Source organism: Neodiprion virginianus, chromosome 2, assembly GCF_021901495.1.
Source record: "Neodiprion virginianus isolate iyNeoVirg1 chromosome 2, iyNeoVirg1.1, whole genome shotgun sequence".
Taxonomy (NCBI): domain Eukaryota; kingdom Metazoa; phylum Arthropoda; class Insecta; order Hymenoptera; family Diprionidae; genus Neodiprion; species Neodiprion virginianus.
In genome coordinates this window covers 12204880-12227461 of record NC_060878.1, presented here as the reverse complement: position 1 = coordinate 12227461, position 22582 = coordinate 12204880, and the positions used below count along the sequence as shown (strand labels likewise).

Sequence of the window (22582 nt, the reverse complement as noted above, 5' to 3'; positions counted from 1 at the left end):
GTATTTCACAGCACACCTGATTTGCGCACATCGACAACAAGTAAGATTATAATAAATGAATACAAAATTGAACTTTCTTAGGCACCACAGTGTTCCGTTTTAACTCCATCATGAAAAATATCCCTCAACCATTTCTCATAGACACTTTATTCATCAATGTTTATTCAAACGTGTCTCTAATTTTGAGTTTTATAGAGAACGGGTCGTTTCAACGCGAGCTAATCCTAAAGTTCTGACACTTCTGGTTTTTTTTTTCCGTAAAAAAGTGTTCCCTAAATATTAAGAACACTTTTTTTTTAAATCGGATAACAAACCGTTCCAACTCGCGCGCTATATTTTGAAAATCAAATAGTCTTTTCGAAGGCAATTCATTTTCTGGTGGAGAGTTAATACGTTTTTGGACGGAACATTAATCTAGGGCAGTGAAGAACATCAGGAGAATGGTATCGATCAGTAGAAAATTGAAAAAAAAAAAGTTGCCAGATCTTTCTGGTTAGTCCTCGTTTCAAACGACCCGTGACGAAAATCTGGTGTAAGGTTCTTGCTGCAAATTCTTTTCTTAAGGGTTCATGAACCCCACTCTTTGAATCAAAAGTTGGCAGAAGAGAAAAAACGGTTTCAAAAATCTCCAGGAGTATTATTTGTGCCAATGGTTGTGAATATAAATGAATCAACATACCTACTGCTACGTGATAGAAATGAATCCAAAAGTCGCATCAATAAATGTTTACAGTCGTGCCCAGAGTGAATAAATATAGATTTCTGTAAGTTTTTTTCCTCACAATCTTTATATAAATGATGTAAACAGTCATGTAAAATTTGTTGAATGTTTTACAGACATTTTGTAAGGATTTAGTCAGTGAGAAAAATAAATCCAAGAATATTAGAATTGGATAAAACAACACTCAAGCTTAATTAATCGTGTTCTCAATATATTAATATCTTAGTTTCTATTATTTGAATTTTTTTAGATTCATTATTATCACGTAATAAACATAATGTTTTATTTGTGCCCACTATTATTGGCACCAAAAACATTGCTCATTTCCTAATATTTTATTAAGGAAGTCGGCCTCATTCATGCTTACAAACTGCTTCCCGGATATGATGTTCAAAATTTGCTTGTCCCAGTTCTCAAGTTTTAATTTCCTCCACCGGACAAGCAATATGTTAAAATCCAATAATCTATCACACGTACGCGAGAAGCCTTACCTACTGTAAGTTTACGGCTTCATTTCTTGGTCATTCAACGGCAATAATACTCATCACTATTGAAATTTCCGGGAAATTAGAGCACAGCTTTTAATGCTCAAACTGTTTCACTGCTTTCAGGTCCAGCAGCGATGGGTGAAAGCTGTCCAAAGCTGGCTGACAATTCGTCAGAAAAGGTGAGTCGAGTCGCGCGTCCAAAAACCCTTTCAATAGCTCAATTATGCACGCATCATTTTCCAGTCTGGCGATGCTGGCAAATTGACTCGCAAAGAGTCCTACAAAGCACAGAGGAAAAATTATCGGATGGAGAAAAAAAGAGTCGCCAATGAACTCCTCAGCTCCCTTAAAGACCCGACTGTTGTTGTCATGAGCGACTGGCTCAAGGTCCGTGGCACGCTCAAGAGTTGGACCAAGTTGTGGTGCATTCTGAAACCTGGATTGCTGCTGCTATACAAGAATCCGAAGATAAAGGTATCTTCATGATAAGGGATTCGAAAAATTTGAATTAATCGCGTAATACAATTTCTTTAGTCTTGATTCAATTCAATTGGTAATATTTCAACAATGAATCAATGAATTTCAATGCTTTGGTCAAAGCCGATGCGACTATTCTCAACTTCGAATTGATTAGATATTGGGTCTGATCGGTCCAGTAGTATTCAAATTATTCCAATTACTAACCGGATTAAGCACTTGCTTTTAATACTTTACAGAGTAACAACTGGGTGGGAACCATTCTACTCAATATATGTCAAGTAATAGAGAGACCGAGTAAAAAAGACGGGTTTTGCTTCAAACTGTTCCATCCGCTGGAGCAATCGATCTGGGCGCCACGAGGTCCTGAGAAAGAGGCTCTTGGTGAGTCGAAGTTCGAAATGATGTTCATGGTGTACGGTCATGAGAGGAGTTAGGCAAAGAACTTTTGAGTATTCCTCTTTCAGGTGCTGTAGTCCAGCCTCTTCCCACGTCTTATCTGATCTTCAGAGCACCTTCTCAAGCTGCTGGCAAATGTTGGCTCGATGCATTAGAGCTCTCTCTCCGATGTTCTTCGCTTATCGTTCGCTCTAGTAGCGTTCTTCCTCGATCACCTCAACATGATGCGACAACCACTCATGAAACTCAGTGGAGTGAAGCAGACTACGAAAAACACTTCAATGATCATGGTGAGCTCAACAATCTAGCTTTTTTCCTTTCCTAAACTGTGGTCAAATTGATTGGTTAAAAATACTTAACTTGAATGAATTTTGTATTTGTGTTTTGTATTGATTCTGTGAAATTCGTGTTATTCCTGCGATTGTCAACTATTTCTTGAAAATTAGGTGTCAACTGAATACAGAAACTGTAGTAATGTTGGTTATGGATACCAGGATGAAGAGAAACGGTACAAGTACATGTCTCATTCCCATCCCTGGTATAAAGTTTTCGATGAGAATCTCTGAAATCCAATATTTCAGAAAAACGTCATTTAAATTCTGTAAATTACTCTTCAATGGCTGATTAATTATTCACAGAATGCGTCAAAAATTTTCAGAGCACGTATGATTTTCTTTGAAATGATTATGTTTTTTATTTTTGTTTTGGAATTTCCAAGTTTTTCTTCTCACAATATTTAATTTGTTGAAATCATTTTTCGTCAGAGTTTCTCAAGAAATTTCACTAGAGATATTTCAATTTTTTGAACATGACTGACAAGTTAAAATACATCTATTTTACTATGAAATTTTGAATAAGAAAACATAAGTTTGGGCCGTATTATAAACTTTAACTCCTTTTGAAACTTTCAACACGTTCTGAAAATTAAGGGAGAACGAATTAGGATACATAATTAAATGTGACTAAAGCAACATGGCATTGCTCCGTGCGATCAACTGATGGCTTGGGTCACTGTTTTAGCTAAATACATAATAGGAAAATAAAAGGACTGAGAGGTCCGTGCAAGTGGTTGCATTTCTCTTTTCATAGTTTGTGTATGTAAAGACTGAAATATGTGATATACGGGGACTTTTAAAATTGAATACGACAACCTGTAGTACATATTCTGCCACCAGATGGCATCATTCGATATTTTCAAGACTCGTAGCGTACTAAAAAGGGAAGAAATGAAATGAGAAACCGACCTTCGGTTCAACTCTGAGGCAAAGTCACTAACGCTGGCTGTTGTTCGTGCATTGCTGCTCTTCGCCGACAATCTTCAGAACAATTTCTGCGCGCTCCACTGGTGACTCTGCGGGATTATGCTCCTCCCTCACCCAATACACCACAAAGACGCCTGCTGTCTTGCCCCCAGCCCTTATCTCCCAAAATGCTGCACATTCCAAAAAGCTTATGCCCATCTCCGACGCCGATGTTCCAGCAATTGTACCATGCCGTAGCTTATTGGGAGAAACAGCTGGACGCTAGACCCGTGACTCCTGCCACAGATCCCACATCAGCCATATCGAGGGAAGGCTCAGACACAGCCGAAGGCTTGTCTGCTCCTCCGTCGCCGATTTCTCGATCCAGTCAAATCGCCTTTTCCCGTCGCATGACCATTCCTTCTGTTCACGTCTTAGAGTATGAGACCCGACACGTAGTAAAGCTAGATCCTGTATTCGCTTCACACACAGACCTTGACGATGTCAGCCAGCCGGAGAATGGTGTAGTCGCAGATGCTGAAATCAGCGCCTCTGACAGCGAGTCGGAACCATCTGTCAAGGAAGAAGAACCTGATCAAATTCATGAAACACCTTACGCTGTTGTGGAGAACGAAGTTCTTGGATCGGTAAGAGTTGTTCAGGCACATAAACTTTGTTATTTTCATTACGAAATATTATTAGCTTCTTTTTGACAAGAGAAAACACACGCTTCGCTCACATTTCCTCAACGAACAAGAAATAAAATCATGCAAGCACTGCGAGCTACGAATACCAAAACACATGTTTTGTCACTAAAATGTTCCAAATAATCAAACTCCAGTGTTTTTGGGATCATTTTGCTCCCTGACGAGATCCCCACAAATTTTTCGAAAGATGTTTGAAAAATTTTGCATAATAGCATAGTCGTAACAGATAGATGTAATAGTTGTACAATATTTTCAAAATTCCAATTTTAGCCACTCTGGACACAACTGTTTGCAGAATTTTTTCATCTGATATCTAATAATCTATATTATGTACAAAATAAGTACAGAACCATTAAAATTGCGTCACAAGCACCAGAATTCAATCATATTGAATTTTATAATCATAACAGTTTTTCTCAAATTGTTAATATAACAACTTGTCTAATTCGAATTTACTTAGATTCATTCCTATTACGTATTAGGGATGTCAATGGTGTTTATCATGTTGGTTACCATTATTGGCACTAATAACAATGCTGGGGATTTTTTAAATGGTTATTTCTCCTTTTCTTTTCTCTTCTTTTTTCTTTGAGACTGTACAAGCTATTCATTCTTTTATTTGCAAGTTTTTGACATTTCCTGAGGTAATTGTGGTAAGAAACCACAAGTAAAAACAAATTTCTTAGCATTGAATATTCCTGTTTCTAAAAAAAATATTCGAACTCTTCATTTCATCTCCTGCTTCTTATCACAAAATTATTGTTAAATAAAATGATGTTTCAAAAACAGGCTGGCGAAGTGGTTGCAGAATTACAAGATGAACAAAAATCTCTTATTTGGTTCCTGATGAAGCAGGTCCGGCCTGGGATGGACCTTTCCAAAGTTGTGCTGCCGACATTCATTCTGGAGCCCAGATCATTTCTGGAAAAACTGGCAGACTCGTACTATCACGCTGATCTTTTGTCAAAGTAAGTGCATCTTAGTTGCGAAATGTGAATCATTCAGTCTTGCCTCACTTTGTTGCAGATTCTTTTATCGTTTCAACTTATTTTAAAATTTTCAATTTATTCTTTTTACCGCCAATCGCTGAGTCTTGCGCAGCTTCTTCATATGTTGGTTAATTGTTTCCACTAATTGTAAACTATTGTTATTCAATCCTTTCCCTGTGAATCATTGAACACCTTTTTTCCCAATTAGGGCTGTACTCGAAGATGACGCTTTCACACGCATGAAAGGTGTTGTAAAGTGGTATTTATCTGGATTTTACAAGAAACCCCAGGGCTTGAAAAAACCCTACAATCCACTACTAGGAGAGACGTATCGCTGCTACTGGCAGCACCCCAATGGATCACGAACTTTCTATCTTGCTGAACAGGTATTACCTGTAATTGTGACTATCGATTACTAAAAGTTATTATTACAGGAATCATTAACGAATTTGTAATCCTCGTGTAAGTTTTTTTTCTAAAATACGATGAAAACCCCACAAAATTTCCGGAATATTTGTAGAGTGATCAAAGAATTTCATAAAAGTTCAGGAATTATCAGTTCATCATAAATGGCAACTTAAAAATTACAAAATCAGCAGATAAGATCATTGTTTCTCCAAACTTCTTATAGTGTACTTGCTTTGAATTTTAATTCAAACGGGATATTTATGTAATATTCTGAAACATTGGTCCATTGAGATTTTTCAGAATTTCAGTACAAATTGATTTTTCAGCAATGTTTTAGCAAAAAAATTTATCTGGAAAACCAGCGATATGTGATGGTGACAATACTTGATACTTAATATTACATAGCTTATGATACTTGAAAATAATAATGGATAAGATAAAGTGTTTTTTTTTCAGCTGTCTCATCATCCTCCAATCTCTGGATTCTATGTCACTAATCGCCAAGACGGCTTTACCATTAGCGCTACAATTATTGCCAAGTCTAAATTCTACGGTACGCATGATTGAATGATGGTTATAGGTATATTGTTTCATTACTGAAAACGGTTTATAGATATTAAACGATGAACAATTCCAATCGTTGGAATGGTTTCAGAAATTTTCTTTTCAGTATTTAAAAAAATTTTAATTTAATATCTGTAAAGGAATGTTTTGGATAACACTAGAATTATGACAACTTTTCACTTGATGTCCTTAGGCAATTCAACATCGGCGGTATTAGACGGTGTGGCAGTATTGACAATGCTGCCAAGAGGAGAGGATTACACTATGACTATCCCATATGCTCATTGCAAAGGTATTTTGATGGGAACTTTGTCAATGGAGCTGGGTGGAAAGATTAACATCAACTGTGAGAAGACGGGATATCAGACGGAACTAGAGTTCAAACTGAAGGTGCAGGGAAATTTGTTTCTCCAGATTATTCTCTCTGAATTATTGAGGGTTTTGTAGTGTTTCTGTCAAAATCTATGGAAAATCAATCTGCTGTTTTTAAAATTAAAAACTTGTTAGCTTATGGCTGTGATCAAATATTCAACAAGTGCGTTCTCTTCTTTCAGCCATTTCTGGGTGGCGCGGAACACATGAATCAAGTTGTCGGTAGGATTCGACTTGGGAAGGAAACGCTTGCAACCATTTCAGGCTACTGGGATGGACAGATTACCATCACCGACAAACGGACAGGGGTAAACTATTCATAGTTTTTCAAATCCACTGTATAAGAAATTTACAGCAAGTTTTAATGAGTAGTTTTTGTGAGGAGAATCAAGAAAAGAACTGATTGTGAAACGGCTTGTATATAAAATTATACAATATCTAGAAATGATTATTTCAATCGCTAAACTATACCGGAAAAATATTTCGAAGTATTTTTCTAACAAAATCCAGTAAATCCTGATTAATTTGGTGTAAACTTTGATTTTCGATCATTTCATTCTCATTACTCTTATGTAATTTGAATACTTTTTGCGATTTAATACAAAAATTCACAGGAAGTGTTCACGTGTTTTCAGAATTGCAATCCAAAAATCGAAATCCAAGGCAAATTCCGCAGAAAGGTCAAAACTAAAATTTCAACTTCTTACAAAAATTTCTGAAGAAAATCAATTGATAAGGTATAAAAATTCAGGAGATATTGCGGAAAAAGTTGATACTGATGTCTAATGTTTATAAAACTTTGTCAATATTTGAGACATTTTCCGAAAATCTTCAACAAATCTGTGTTAGTATTCGAATCGTGTCACAAGTAATCAGAATTTAATGAGAAATTATCACGATTTACAAGACTTTTTTAAAAATTGGAGTTCTTTGTTAAAAAAAAAACAGAATAATTTTTCTACCAGCAACTGAAGTAAATCCAGCGAAGTTGTAATTTTTATCTATCTTCTTGCAAGTAACTTTTCAGTAGCCGATTGGTGTCTATTTGTAATATTGTTCTTCCCAGACGGAGAGCGTTTTTTTCAACCCGACGGCAGAGATCCGCAAGAACAGATTGAAGAAATACACCGTACCGTTAGAACAACAGGGGGACTGGGAAAGTGAGAATCTGTGGCAAGCCGTCACTCAGGCAATTAACAACGATGATCAGGTAGCTGCAACAGAGGCGAAAACTGTTTTGGAAGAAGCTCAACGAGAGCGTGCACGCGAAAGAAAACTCCAAGGTCTAGAATGGGTTCCAAAATATTTTGTACAGGTTTGTTAAGCAATGATTTTATTAAAATCTTCCGATTGCTGATCACTGATTCACTTTCGTTTGCATTTCCTAAATGAATATACTTTATGTACTGTTTTGAATACAATTTTTTACAGTTTGCCGTAGTGAAAAGACGTTTCCAAATTTTGTTTCAGTTCACAAAATTCTTGAAGATTCTAACAAACTCGTTAAAATTCGTATAAACTGTTATTATGAACCTCCTATTTTTCTGTTTTCCAGAGCGAAAAAAAAGAATAATCATTATAAGCATCCTGAAAATTTAAAGAAGTTTTTACTTGATCTGCACGGTTTGAGGTCTAGAGAATCACTTTCAGCCAACGGATGCTATACCTGTGTGTGATCAATTCTTTATCCACTGATATCTTGAGAATGAATGAACAGATTTTGGTTGAGTTTGAAGTTCGTGACTATGTTTATTGTATGATTAAATTTTCGTTGGTTGAAACAGTCAATGATGACAAGATGCAATTCACAGAGAATGATGCTTTTATTAATTTCGACGTTTCGGCAGGACCCCGCATGCCATCATCAGGTTTCTTAAAATTTTTAAAAATTGACAAAGTTTACAATTAGAACTTTCAATTAAAATTATTATACATAAATGCCACTATTAAATAACATAAATGCAAATATAAGATAACATAGCAAAAAAGGGGGGATATGTGACCAGACATGTAAAATGCTTAAAATACATAACGCATTACCACCAAAAATATATTTTCAATCAAAGGTGCACAAAAAAGATCATCCACTTAGATCGATTGTCTCAAACATAAACTCACCCACATTCAAGATATCTAAAGTATGTGCAGAAATCTTATCCAACATTATAGGTAAAATTAAATATCATGTTAAAGATTTTTGGTCCTTTGCTAAAGAGATAAGAGGAATTAACGTTTCTAAAGATCACTCGCTTTTATCGTTAGATGTGTCATCTCTATATACTAACATTCCGTCCAATTTAGTTATAGCCACTATTAAGAAAAACTGGGCGCATATATCAAAACACACAGCCATTCCAAAAATAGAGTTCATAAAGGTCGTGGATATATGCTTAAATTCTATGTATTTCGCACATGAGAACAGTTTTTATAGGCAAATTTATGGTGTAGCCATGGGGTCACCTATCAGCCCGATTGCAGCTAATCTGATCATGGAAACCTTAGAAAAATCTGTCATAAACTCCTTACCCTTCGAATTAATGTCTTACAAGAGATATGTTGATGACATAATTTAATGCGTACACAATGATAATATTCAGCAATTAGTGGATGCATTTAATTTATATCATCCATGTATCAAATTAACGCATGAATTAGAAGAAAATAAGAGAATTAGCTTCCTAGATATGTGGGTAATTAATCATGAAGGAATATTACAAACGGATTGGTATCATAAACAAACCTGGTCTGCTAGATATATAAATTTTAACTCACACCATCCGCTACAATATAAAAAAAGTGTTGCGATCGGTTTACTTGATAGAAGCATTACACTCTCGAATGGGCAGTTTAGAAAAAGAAATCTAAAACTAGTACGGAAAACATTAAAGAAAAACGGCTACCCTAACAAATTTATTAGACATTTACAAGAACAAAGAATATATAAACATTACAATAGTTGTAACGATGGTAATTGTGATAACAGCAATGATAAATGTCTAGAATCAATTCCCTTTATTGAAGGCTTGTCGCAGAACATAAAAAACACACTGCGCAAAGAAAACAACAATGTGTCATATAAAATCACCAACACTCTAAATAATTGACTTACATGTTTGAAATCAAAAACACCCGCACTTGAACAAACCAATATTATCTATAAGATTAACTGTATAGATTGCGAAAAATGCTACATAGGCCAATCTTCGCAACATTTAAAAAAAAGGATTGCTAATTATGAATATGATATCAAAACACATGATCCAGACAGATCGGCATTAGCGTATCACGCATTGGTTGAAAGACATAAGTTCAATTTTGAAAATGTTATAATATTAGACAAAGAGACAAACTGGCACAAAAGAATTGTAAAAGAAATGATACACATATCGAAAAATAATACCGTAAACAGAAGAACTGATATCGATAATCTAAGTCACTTCTGCGCAGACATTTTATAAATCGTAAAAAACATACGTGTTAGAGGTCATATAAACAAAGTGCCAGTATAACGACAATCAGGTAGACAAATATATGACATTAGAACATTGTTGTTATAATTAACATGAAGGGGGTCAAAATGACAGACGAATAGTCACTTCCTTCTGAAACAGCATGTAAGCAACAACGGTTAAGCTAAGGAAATTCTAAAAATGCAAGTTTGTAATATTTTATTTTCATATGACAACCTACTAATAATATTTAATAGTGGCATTTATGTATAATAATTTTAATTGAAAGTTATAATTGTAAAATTTGTCAATTTTTAAAAATTTTAAGAAACCTGATGATGGCATGCGGGGTCCTGCCGAAACGTCGAAATTAATAAAAGCATCATTCTCTGTGAATTGCATCTGGTCATCATTGACTGTTTCAACCAACGAAAATTTAATCGAACAGATTTTGGTGATTTTAGTTTCAATCGATGGGGTCCACCTTCGCTGAGAATTGATTGGATTTTGGATTTGTTCTGTCCAATAGTTTCCGAGTTATTTTAATGATTGTGATCACTTTTTACGTAATTCAAAAACTTTCAAAAGTTGATAGGGATTTTCTAAGAACTAATCTGATACCAGTACAGAATTATTAAAGAACTTTCAGGATTAGTATCAACTTTTTCAATGTTTCGCAACTTTTTCTTAAAAGATCTCCTAAATTATTGTACACAAACTCGGGAATATTTTTTTCATCTATTCGTCATTCCAATTGGTGGCCAAGTAATTTTTGAATGAAATTTTAATTTCACTTACCCTAAAAAGAAGCATTGAACTATGATTTTTTCATTTTAATTTTGGAAAAATCACGTTATTGTCAATTATAATACTTCATTTTAATTGGATTTCTTAAAAAAAGATTCCAGTGAAGCCTGGCCTATATGCTACTGGATAAAACAGACCCCAATTGAAGTGAATTGTTGGTTGCTGAGATATAAATTCGTAAAGCTCACCCAGTTTTTCAGCCGTTTACTTGTACACACCTCTCTTGTATTTTTTGAGGTGTTCCATCGGGTATAATTGTTTTCTAAAAAATAGTTAGGAATATACCGTTTTCCACCACACTGTGTTTCTTGAACTCACTCGCTTACTTCTCCGTACTATTTAAAAAATAGTAATCCCATTTCTGTCAACAGGATATAATCTCAGGTAATTGGATGTACCGCCACGCTGATCTCCGTCCTTGGGATCCCCGAAATGACGTGGTTCAATACGAATATGACTACGTCGTCCGGACAAAAACAAAGCATAAAACGCCAATAATGCGGACCGGTAGCATCATTTCAGTTGAGCCGCAAACTCAGGTACAGCGTTCCCAAAGATCTGCAACCACATCCTATTCAAAGACGTTATCTATATGCCAGAGAATTTTCTCTAAGAATAAGTAAAGTTGTCTTAATTAACTCAACTTTCCCAATTCCGTCGTATTATCACAGATAATTAATCACCTGCTAGCTTGACGTATAAGTTATTATGCTGTACCTGTATAGTAGATTAATTAGCCTGGATGGATTGTAAATGGTGTCAATATATGTAATAAATGTAATCATTCTTCTCGTTCGCGTTAAATTGACTATGTTCTCTTGTTTTCAAACTAAATAACTTATTTTAGTTACATATATTTTTACAATCTTTCCAGGTAAGTTACACGTTAATTAATCGATTTTTCAAGCGCTCTTCAAAATATACCTGCAAACTCAAGTCACCTGTTAAACATGGATATTAGGGTGTTTCGTTTCAAAGCAACATTTTATTCTTTGCTCGCACCTGAAAAACTTGTACATAGCTAAAGTAAAATCCCCGCGAAAAGATAGCTCATAAATCCAATTTCAAAACGTCGTTTTTGGAACTCTCAATTTTCCCTCTTAAATAACACGGAAAAGATGTCATTTTTTGGAAATTGTAACCACTCGACCACACTAAATAATGTGGACTGATCCTGACGGAATTTTGTAGAGAATTAATGTCTTCACAATATTGCCTAGTGAATTTTTTTAAAGTCAATAGCTTATTGTTAGTCACCGAAGTGGAATTAAAGATGAACTTTTTTATAAAATTGATTTTGAAGTATTATAACTTGTGAATTATTGAAGCTACAAACTTTGTATCAAAGACATATTGAGAATCGAATTGTCTAGAAATTGTTATTTAAATCTTTCTTGTAAAGTCAATATTTGAGGCACATAAACCACGTAAATTTCCACATTGTTAACAGCAATAAGTAATTTAAACTTGACAAATACGAAATTAGAGACATTGTCCTGTGGTAAAATTTTTTATGGGATTTGAAAATCCTGTTTTCCAAGTATTACTTGTCATTGTATCTTGGTTCCGCAGACATAAATATTCTGCCATTTTTTTTTTACCCTTATTCCAATGAACTTACTTTCCCCTATTTTTATTCAGACATGATTTAAGTCCACAGTTAAACCATGTTAAACGAAATCAGATTCGTAACTTACATTTTACCTTTATACAATTCTACTTATAATGATAATCAGCTTAATAAACTAAAATTGCAGATGCCACTGCTGCAAGCCGAGTCTAGATCGTCTTTGTCGGTATTGAAGTCTTCCAAAAGGCAATTGACGAACAACATGCCACTCGCTGAAGCGGCCCATGATTCAGGCAGCTCCTCTGCCGAGTTCCACTCTGATTCTAGTCAGTCAGTAGGCAAAAGGCGACGATCTACCGCTAAGTACGACCATCATTATCCAACACCAAAAAACTTATTTATAATAAGCTAACGCTTGTCTAACAAACAGAGTCGCAGGACAATACAGTTAGAGAAGATTTCTAATCATAATTTTGCTTGATTATTCTAAAATTGAACATTTTTGAAACTAAATGTGCCTCGATTCTGCGATTCATTAAAAATATTTCAGTATTTTACTCTGAAACGTCTAGATTTTGCTTCGTTATTTTTAAATTCCAAGTTACACTCCAGATAATAGTCAATTTTTCTAAAATTGTTTGACCATTCTAAAAAGACTCACCAAATATTTTAGAGTTCTTTGGGAAATTTCAGATAAATTTTCAAGGTTCTCATTTTGTTTCAGAAAAATGTTTCGTCACATCATTCACATTCATCGATATCAAAAAAATGTTAGGAATTTGAAAAACGTTGCAATGGAATGAAAATGACTATAGTCTAGATTATTAAACATCAAAATTCAATACTTTTTTTTGTTGCAGAATAATTGACGTTATAAAAGAGATGGATTCGCGATTACTTGATAACGGGGAAAAGCTAAACAGAATTCAGCATATCGTAGAGCAACTAGCTATCAAACAAAGGGAACAAAAGGCAAACGCGTCGGAAACAAGGATGTCGAGGAATTTGTTGGACACTGGTATTGTAATAGCCGTGATTTTCATCATACAGTATCTTCTGAATTTATGGAACAGCAGATCGTTGGAAACAAAGGAGTGGTGAGTTCGCGGTTTAATTTTAATATCTTTCAAATAAAGTATTTCGTTTTGAAGTATCATTTTTTTTTTATTTTATTTGCTTCACTTGAAAAACTTACTTTGAAGCGGAAGTAGAAAATCCTGGCGGAAGGATTTTTAAAGTTCGCTCTTAGAATTCGAAATTTTGATATTTGAATAACACAAGGAAGATGAACTTTGGTTCAATTGTTACCACTCACCTACATTTAATGATATGGACTTGATCCTGAAAGCATCTTGTAGAAAACTAAATCCTCTACAGAAGGGTCCATTAAGCAAAATCCTTAGCTCCAACGGTTCGAAATTTACAAGACTCGAAATTCAATTATATACAGAAATTCATCTTTAACCATCTTTAGTGGCTAAACTGTTGACTTCACAATAAAAATTCTCTACCAGATGCTTTTGAGATCAGATCTGTATCAAGAAATGCGGCTGCATGGAAACAATATCATAACAAAATTACATCTTTTCCAATTGTTATTTGAATGAGAAAACTTCAAGCTCTGATAACGACTTTTTAAAATTTTATCAATTTGATTTAAGAGATATCCTTGGGAGAGAAATAAATTTTTTTTTTATGAGACCATTCAAAAAAGATGTTACTTTTTTTGAGGACATTAGACAACTCGTAACCCCCAAAGTAATTTGAATCAAAATTTTTTTACTAAATAATAGGAAGTAATATAATATTTAATTTCACATTATCGGTTAAGTTGAAAAGAAAACAAAACAAAAACCGGTCCTAAGCTCAGACGACCTAAAATATATACGCAAACCAAACTTCATGTAATAAGTTTTTTAAGTGGAAGCAAAAAAAAAAAAAAAAGTTACCTCTAAACAAACCATTCTAATTTCGATGTGCCATTTTTATACAGTAACAGATGAGGATCAGCAACGGAGTGATTACCATTATTAGGTGTTGCATCAAATGCTTGACAAGACAACAGAAGCGTATTCATCTAATCGGTGGATGAATGCACTGTACTAAAACTGCTAAAGGTGCATTCGAAACCAGCTAATTAAGCTCAAGCAGTGACTGCATCTTCTAATATCCAATTCCGATCACGATCTGAAAAATTTTCGCTACAATATTAAAATTATGATATTGAAATTCAAATATGACAATCATATCGAGCAGAGATGTATTGTTGAAATTATTCCGTTGATGTTGAGAAAATCTAAACGTTATACCAATGATTAAAAATATCGATAGTCGCATTAATCAGATGCTGATGTTCTAATGAAATTCTACAAATAGCACAATCACGTGCACCTGCTAGTTAATATAACGAATACTTGAATTATGCACGTTTTTATCTTAGCAAATGAAAGTTTCCAGGAATAAGTCAAGATCTACTTTTGTAACTGGCACAATAAGGCGGAATTCATTCTTCTGTCGAGATTCTCAGTATGACCTGTAACCGTATTTATATCCAAAACAATTGCAAAAGACGCGAATTATCGGAAAAATAAAATATTTCACTGGTGTTGAACATCAGTGAAGACATCTTCTGTACACATGTATACTAACACATGATATGCTATGCACAGTGGAAATTCGTTTTATGAAATTCTCACCAGACTTTTGATTCTAAAATATAATTTTTTTGTGATTTGAGCTTGCCAATGTGCAGAGAATTCATAAATAATTTTGTCAGGGTATACAGTACGGTCTCGTTATAAGACTGTACAAAAACCTTATTTGTATAACGACGCCCTATCACACTGTGAAATACTACAATTATATATGTAACGAACTATATTTCACGTGACACTGTGAATCTGATTAGCATTATGATATCGAATCGATTTGAATGGCGTACATTTATTTAAAATTTATGGTTCTAGGTGAGAAAAAAATGTTGAATATTAAATTTATCAAAATGAAATAAGTAATGGTGAATCAGATTAAACCTGATTCCAATTGGTCACATTGATGCCTACTCGCTATGAGTTAAAAGGAAACAATACATATTCCCCAAAATCATTCTTCTGCATGTAAAGTCAGCTAGTGATGTCGCAATACGGATATCCAGGATTTCAAGTACACAACTATCGAGTAAAATGCTGTGATGAATGTCAGGCTACAAGGCAGAGCGATATTGCTCATATATTTCCTATTCGTCATATTTTTCCAAGCGAGTGCTTAAGTCGATTTAATGATCAAAAGTTTTACACCAAATCTATCTTCTTTGGGCGCAGGAACAATCCTTTGAATTTATTTATCTTTAATCAGAATTATAGGTATACTTGCAGCCCTGAAACATTTTTATTTATATACTTCATTTTTTTGAAATCCGACATTATTTGAAATCCTTGTGTTAAAAAACGGGATGAAAATCCTGAAAACTTCAGTGAAATTTCTTGAGATACTCTCGAAAAAGTTCTAAATTGGGAATTTTCATAACGAATCGCCAGATTTCAGTGAAATTTCATTGCAAAAATTTCAATTTCAGATTGTTTCAGAACAATTTTTAGCTGAAAACATATAGAACAGTATAATATGTTTAATTTAAACCGTTCCTCTGTATAACTTAATATACATGTATAATAGTTTGACATTATTGTGCACGAGATTTCCCAATAAAAAACTATTTCCTCCTCTCACCACAGAGCTAGTGACCTGAAAGAACATTATTTTTTTTGCTGTGTGGCACAACATTATAAGATACAATATCATTATTATACATATTTACAACTTGAATAATTTTATTCACCTATAAAATATATATATAATATTATATATGAAAAACATATACATATATTATAATTATGTTGATAATAATACCTTTATAATATAGTTTGCAGACAAAGATGGGTGTATAGTATAATTAACTGGCCATTCGTACTTGTACATAAATGTTATCGCTGTTATGCTAATAGATAAGAATTATATATATATATGATAACGCTCGCTTGTAGTTATAACACTAATTTCGAGTTCGGTACTTTTCTTTTTGGTATTAGTAATACGGATCCTAACTCATGGTAAAGAATATGTATGTAGACAACACAGGGATACTTACCACAAACGCTTGATTTAGATTAAGAGCAGTACATCTGTGAATTCATGTATGTGATGGAAAAATCCGATCGGGCTGGTGATTTTTTTGACCACTGCTTTTCACGCCAAATGTAACGCAGAAAACCGCTGAAAAATAAAACTGGTAAAAATTGTCGGAATATCTGAGTTATTTTTCAGCAGTTTCCTGCGTTGCATTCAGCATGAAAAGAAGTAGCTGAAAAAAATCACCATCCCGATCGGACTTTTCCACCATATACACGAATTGACGGGTGTACCCTCCCCTTAATTCTTAGAAAGATGAACAAAGACAAATAAGAAATCACTAACAATTGTTTAAATTGTTTAAGTTTCATGGCCTCTTTTTGTTCTTCTTCAATGATAATAATCCTAGGAGAATGTAAATTGAAGCTTAACTGAATTCATCGGTGTAGACATTTTTGGAACGTATATTGTCTGAATGGAACAAGTATTCGATGATCGGATTGCTGTAGAGTAATTCAATATTACTAGTTTGGAAGAAGTCGCGACAGTGCAATTGAGATAAATTTAGTTCGATTCAATTGCCACTATCCTTTTATCACAGGAAAATTTAATACCTTGGAATTTCGGCTGTAAGAGTCCAATTATTACTATTATTATTACTATTGTTGTTCAAATTTAGGCGTTTAGCTAGGCTTTATAAATATTTGTTATTCTCCTGCAACGGTTCGAAACTCGATTTTTCTAAATTGTAATCATTGAGGTTTATACAATGTAAATTGTAATTACTTAAATTTTACGGAAATATTTTTTTATTGATTTAGGAAATATTTTCTCTGGTTTTTCACACGAAATTTTCTCTGAGATTTTACGTGCCTCCGATTATGCGAGAGATTAATTTATGTGTAAAGATAATAATTGGTTACAGGAAATTGTCTCTCTAAAATTTTTAATCTATATATACGCATATTCGCAGTAAATAAAAAAAAACAGCCTCGTTATTCACTTATAGTATGCACAGTTTATTATTAGACTAAACATTCCAACAGGCGGCATTTGAATACTCTGAAGATACTTGAAAAATTAATAGTCGGATCACCCAGTGATCAAAGCTCGGTTTTACAATTAACTTAGCTATTTAAATATAGCGGCCGAAAATCATTGGCCTGCGACAAAAACATGTCGAGATAAATTAACAAATAAATAAATAAATAAATACTTGCCCTTGTCATTATAGGAATATGCTAATATACGTTAAATTCAGTATCAATATGTTGTTAATATATTACCGTTGTTTTTTCGAATTTAATGTTTTCTGTAAATGGAAGTATAACAATTCAATATGTGTACATCTATTATGAACATGTAAATTTTTATATTATTTGTTGTTACGTAAACACATTTTTATTATATACATGTAATAAACTTACAGAGTTCTTTAACTTGAGCTTCAATTGGGGCTTTGATTTACGAGCAAACATTTTAGTTATTAATAAAAATGCAATAATTAATAAGTGTTCACGAAATCGATAGCGCAAAGGTTTTCATCGGCGTGAAGGTAATCTTGCAAATTCCTACTTTGTATATTGATATAACTATTCATTATACAGGTTATCGAAAAACACGGAAGTCCTAAACAGATTATTTCGTTAGTCTATTCATATATTTACATGATATAACAATATTCCGTGTATGTTAGTTTTTAATTATAAGTACGTATCTAGTTGCCTTACATATTTTCTTCAGTCCAATTTCGCATCTTCAGTGATACCGCACTTATTTTCTCATAAGTGATACACAAGCTAATTTGGTACAATCCAGTGTAACAAAGACAATCGTGGTGGAATATTCATGAACGCTTATTCCTCATATAAATATGTCTGGTTTCGTTTTTATCGTCTTCTTATTCTTGAAGTATTTCTGTACGTGTTTATTCACATCGCTTTCTTCTGCAAAATGTAGAAAAATTAATAAGCATTAGATGAGACCTGTAAATAAATTTTAAAAGTGGGAAAAGTGAAAGAAGTATTGGAAAATTCTACAGCAATGTTATTTGCGTCGATGACGAAGAATACCGTTGAAAGAACATGCCTCTTATTCCATGGCAATGATTCTCAGCAAATTCGAATAATGCAAGGTGTGATAAAAACAATCTGAGAATAAGTTTCATGGTTAGAACATTGAAACTAATCAAACCTTTGTGTTTTTCATCCCATATTAACGTTTCAGAGCTTATTTTTTTACGATAGCAATTTCCAGGGTAGCCCAGAAATTATTTTGCAAATAGTTAACTAGAGTGGACCGGAAAAAATTAGTTATGGTACATAACAGATGTTTGACAACAATCAAATTAGCGGGTTATAACTAGATCATACTGTAAAATTTCTTGAATGTTCTTTAGACAATTTGTAGAGGTCTCGTTAGTGAGGAAAATGCGCCCAGGACCTTCGGAATTGGAGCAGAAATACCAGACTTTGATCTAATTTATAATTTTTTAACCTAATAAATAATTGGAATTATGAAAGTTTTAAAAATTTTTGATATATCAGCTTTTTTTACTCGAATTTTCTGAAATTCAATTCTATTACATAGTAGAAATATTGTTTCATTTGTGTTTATAAGACCAAATGACACTGCAGGAGACTTTTTATACGTTCTATCTCTTTCCCTAAGTTTCATTCAGACAGTATGGCATTCATCGTCAAGATCAGGAAATTCCTCTTGTTCGCGTAATGTTTACAATTTTAATAAAATAAAATCCTGCGTTTCACTGCATTTCAAAACAAATTTGTTACATCAAAACAGAAACAAAAACCTTCGAAATTTGCAAAAAAAAAAAACCCAATGCAAACGAGCAATTTTAATCATATGAAGTGTAATACTGGAAGAAAGAAAACTTACCAGGAAATGTATTTTCAATGATAAGCATATCAGCAACGTGTTTGGCAACGGTTTTGAATAATTTCCTATCTGTGATCCGTTTTTTTTTATAAAAAGGCATTAAATGCTTGACAACCCAAGGAGCGATGCGTTCCTTACAAGCATTTAAATGTTCCTCAATACAAATCGGCGAATCAGGCATCATATCTTCGTCGTCAGACTCGCCAAAAAGTTCTAAAAACTTTGCTTTTATTCTGCCGTGTCTGCGATAATTGCTGGTCGAAATCTCCATCATTTTTGCCTTCAACTTTGAGACTTGATGAATCCGTTCAACCAGCCAAACGCCGCTCGCTTTCCGTTTTTTCTTTTCGTCGGCAGTCTCTTCTGCCTTTGGAGAGGCGCATTCTTCACCCTTGCCTCGCTTCTTCATTTTTTTGTAACTCGAAAAGCTGAGTTTTCTCTTGTTTGCATGTACTTCTGATGATTCACCAGTATTATCTTTTCTTTTAGCAACAGGTGTAGTGATAAGCTTTGGAGCATTGATTTCAGGACACATTTTGCAGATTTCCATGTCAATATTGGCTTTGGAAATTCCGGAGTGCTTCTCTATCAGTGCCATCAGATCGGTGCTGTCGTTACTCTCACAGAACATATCTTCCATGTGTTGCAGAATCGAGTCTTGCGAATCGTTATCATTCTGCGCTTGAGCAATGTCGACTGTGTTCTCGTCGCCAAAAATTGCTTCAACGTCGTTGTGCACCTGCTCAGAGCTGCCGGTCTGCAGGCATGCAAAGTCTTTTATAGACTTGAATATGTCGCCAGATTTTAAATCCAAGTTACAGTCTGTTGCTTCAGACTCAGATACCTCCTCCGTATCATTTTCAAATTTTACAATGGTGCTTTCGTCCTGAATGTCAACTTCCGACTTCAGAATCAACGATACTCTCTCGTCTAAACTGCATTTTCTCATTTCTATTGGTGGACTAACAACTGTGACTATGGACTCATCGTAGTTCGACGTTACTGATGAAATTTGAACATGGGGGTCCTTGATGGTTAAAGGAGTTGTTGTGTCTGGAGTTCGACTCTTTTCTATATGCAATACTTCGTCTGTTTGAACACCAATGTCGATATATTTTTGCGGCGCTTTTAAAAAGAGGTTCAATTTGTTATGCACTTTCTTCACAGTCGTGTGCCCCTTTACATCTGAAATCTAATCGAGCATTTTAATATCAATGCCCTTTTAAATTAATTGCAATAATTGTTCAATACCAATTTCGTTAATATCGGGTACATTTGTTGTTTGAGCGTTGAAATTTGATCACTTCCTATCAGGAAATAGATGGTGTTAACTGTTGACTCATTACTTTCACTCAAACGCGATCGAAGTTGTAGTGCGAGATATGAGAAATTGATTCTAAGACAACTTAAAAAAAGTTTTCTCTAAATCTAAAAGCTGTAATTCGTGGCTTCATGTATATATAAAATTGGTTGGAATTACGATTGAAAATCAAAGTGTTTTTTATAGCAATTATTGCAGTGCTCAAGCTTTATTCACATAAATGTATAAAACAGAAGTGTGTGGAAATCTATAGAGAAGCGTTTGCGCATTCACGATTTCAAGAATATTTTTGAATATGCTTAAAAGCTTCAGAGAGATTCAATGAAAAAATAAATCTTTTTGTTATATATTTTACATCATTTCAGGAATCAATAAGTAATATTATGGTTTCTTTGTTTTTATGTGTTTCTATCACTGCTAAAAAAGTCACGAACAATTTATGGATTTATGGAATTATGTTGGAAGTTGGTAATATTAACTAACTAATGCTAATTAGTAGTTGCACATATTTTATAAATTGTGATGGGAAAGTGGTACTGGTAGAGTCACCTTAAAACACGCAGTGACTATGTAAATGAAAATGATAATTTATAGTCCACAGATTTCAAATTTTCACATTGCTACGAATAATTGTATCATTACGGACAAATAAGTCATGTACTATGTGAATCGAAAGTTAGTATCTCAGCTTGTGTTATTTGATTTTGCTTAGGTCCAAGTCTAGTAAATAATAGGAATGTTATTACATATGTGTTTACCGTCATTGGCATAAATAATATTGATCACAGTTTTTTGAACAGTCTCGTCTATTTTCCTAACTTTTGATTCCGATGGTACGGCTTATTTGTCCTTAAAATCCATCGTTGCCTGGACTATAAGCGCTCTAAAATTAAGATAAAAAATTTGAATAAGCATTGCTGCATTCTATTTTTCTACATGAAGAATGGACATAAATTAAGATACTTGGGATTAATGCATCGTCTCGAGTAGGCAAGAAACAGAGTGTGCTTACAGTTTAAAAAAACATTACCATTTTAAGCATTGCTTGTCTGTACAACGAAGCTTCCAAAGAAGCTCTAACAGCGTTAAGTTCCATCTGTCCGGCGCACTTTTTTAAATCTGGTTGAGAGATAGGAGTATGCTTCGTTTCGCAGCATACTAGGTAATTTGCGTACAAAGATTTATAAAGGTGCGAAGAATATACCTCTCTTACCTAAAAAAGTGACATACACAATTTGAATACTATCGTCTGCGAGATTTAGTATCCCATTCGAGTATGAATAGGTAATTATGAGAGAAATGATACCATGGAAGTGAGGCGAAGGAATTCATTGTCTTGTTCATCACTGGCAATGAAATCATTGTCATGCATCTGAGGAATCGGCAATAGCAATGTGCTAACGGAATGATCGTCATCGTCGATATCTTCATCGGATTCCTGTTTTATTGAAGATATCCTGCTAAACTCCATTGGGATTTTAAGATGTGCTGAGAAATCACAACAGTATAGTATAAATGTCACTGAGAGTTTTAACTGGGATTCGTAAATATCTTCACTCGTTTTATTACATTATCAAAACTCTATTCTCAGCGATTTCACTCGAACTAAAGCACATGGCTTAATCAAATTGTTTAGCAGTGTTTAGTGGTTGAAAAAGATCGAAGCCGTGAAAATAAACAACTTTTGTATTTGTTTCGTAGTTCATAAAATTGCAGTGTCGGTGGGTGTCTCGGCGCTCTCTGGCGCTCTTAAGCGTTTGACATTCTGAGCAGACGACGGAACAAATTGTCCAAATTGCACAGAAATGTTCCATGGGGAATTTATTAGCTAATTACCTGTGGATTACCAGTCCTGATTGCCAACTACGTGGTGCGTTCCAAAACTAGCTGGCAGCGCTAAAAACTCCCTAGGACAGAGGCTTTACATGATACTTCATATACTTCCCTCTCTCTAAGTCTATGGGCGAGACAGACTGTTATCTCAATGCAGCCAACAAAATAATACCGGAATGCGCTTATAGAATACAGACATTGTCACTTCATCGT

At 34.1% G+C, this 22582-nt stretch overlaps 2 protein-coding genes across 8 annotated transcripts in view; one reads left to right on the top strand and one right to left on the bottom strand.

Annotated features, from left to right (window-relative positions):
• The window catches only part of LOC124299102 (oxysterol-binding protein-related protein 8), a 28387-nt gene extending 10619 nt beyond the window's left edge, over positions 1–17768 (top strand). For 4 of the 6 annotated variants that reach the window (XM_046752040.1, XM_046752044.1, XM_046752042.1 and 1 more), the window contains 15 exons: positions 1333–1388; positions 1453–1683; positions 1926–2070; positions 2154–2375; positions 3819–3973; positions 4823–5001; positions 5231–5408; positions 5887–5983; positions 6188–6384; positions 6549–6674; positions 7433–7681; positions 10994–11161; positions 12380–12555; positions 13053–13289; positions 14186–17768. In XM_046752040.1, the coding sequence (XP_046607996.1) occupies positions 1333–1388; positions 1453–1683; positions 1926–2070; positions 2154–2375; positions 3819–3973; positions 4823–5001; positions 5231–5408; positions 5887–5983; positions 6188–6384; positions 6549–6674; positions 7433–7681; positions 10994–11161; positions 12380–12555; positions 13053–13289; positions 14186–14195 (2426 nt within the window). In that variant the 3' untranslated portion in view covers positions 14196–17768. Of the gene's footprint in view, positions 1–1332; positions 1389–1452; positions 1684–1925; positions 2071–2153; positions 2376–3818; positions 3974–4822; positions 5002–5230; positions 5409–5886; positions 5984–6187; positions 6385–6548; positions 6675–7432; positions 7682–10993; positions 11242–12379; positions 12556–13052; positions 13290–14185 lie in introns of those variants that run through there. The other 2 variants (XM_046752041.1, XM_046752046.1) reach the window with 2 other exon arrangements.
• On the bottom strand, positions 16511–22494 carry LOC124299103 (uncharacterized). 2 transcript variants are annotated; one of them, XM_046752048.1, is made up of 5 exons: positions 22373–22494; positions 21843–22024; positions 21567–21749; positions 19216–20407; positions 16511–18263 (listed from the first exon to the last, which is right to left on the bottom strand). In XM_046752048.1, exons 2-5 carry the CDS (start codon positions 22005–22007, stop codon positions 18181–18183), a joined length of 1623 nt encoding a protein of 540 aa, XP_046608004.1. In that variant the 5' UTR covers positions 22008–22024; positions 22373–22494; the 3' UTR covers positions 16511–18180. The 2 variants fall into 2 exon arrangements, with proteins under 2 accessions (XP_046608004.1, XP_046608003.1); XM_046752047.1 differs by lacking the exon at positions 22373–22494 and adding an exon at positions 22106–22313.
• Between the last annotated feature and the right edge of the window lie 88 nt (positions 22495–22582).

Bases quoted from the DNA above. Each gene is read 5' to 3' on its own strand.
- LOC124299103 (XM_046752048.1), bottom strand. From the start codon at position 22,007: ATGGAGTTTAGCAGGATATCTTCAATAAAACAGGAATCCGATGAAGAT. The intron at 21,750-21,842 runs GTATCATTTCTC...TCACTTTTTTAG, and splicing joins TCCTTCGCCTCACTTCCATG to GTAAGAGAGGTATATTCTTC. The intron at 20,408-21,566 runs GTAATGTTTTTT...ATGCTCGATTAG, and splicing joins GACAAGCAATGCTTAAAATG to ATTTCAGATGTAAAGGGGCA.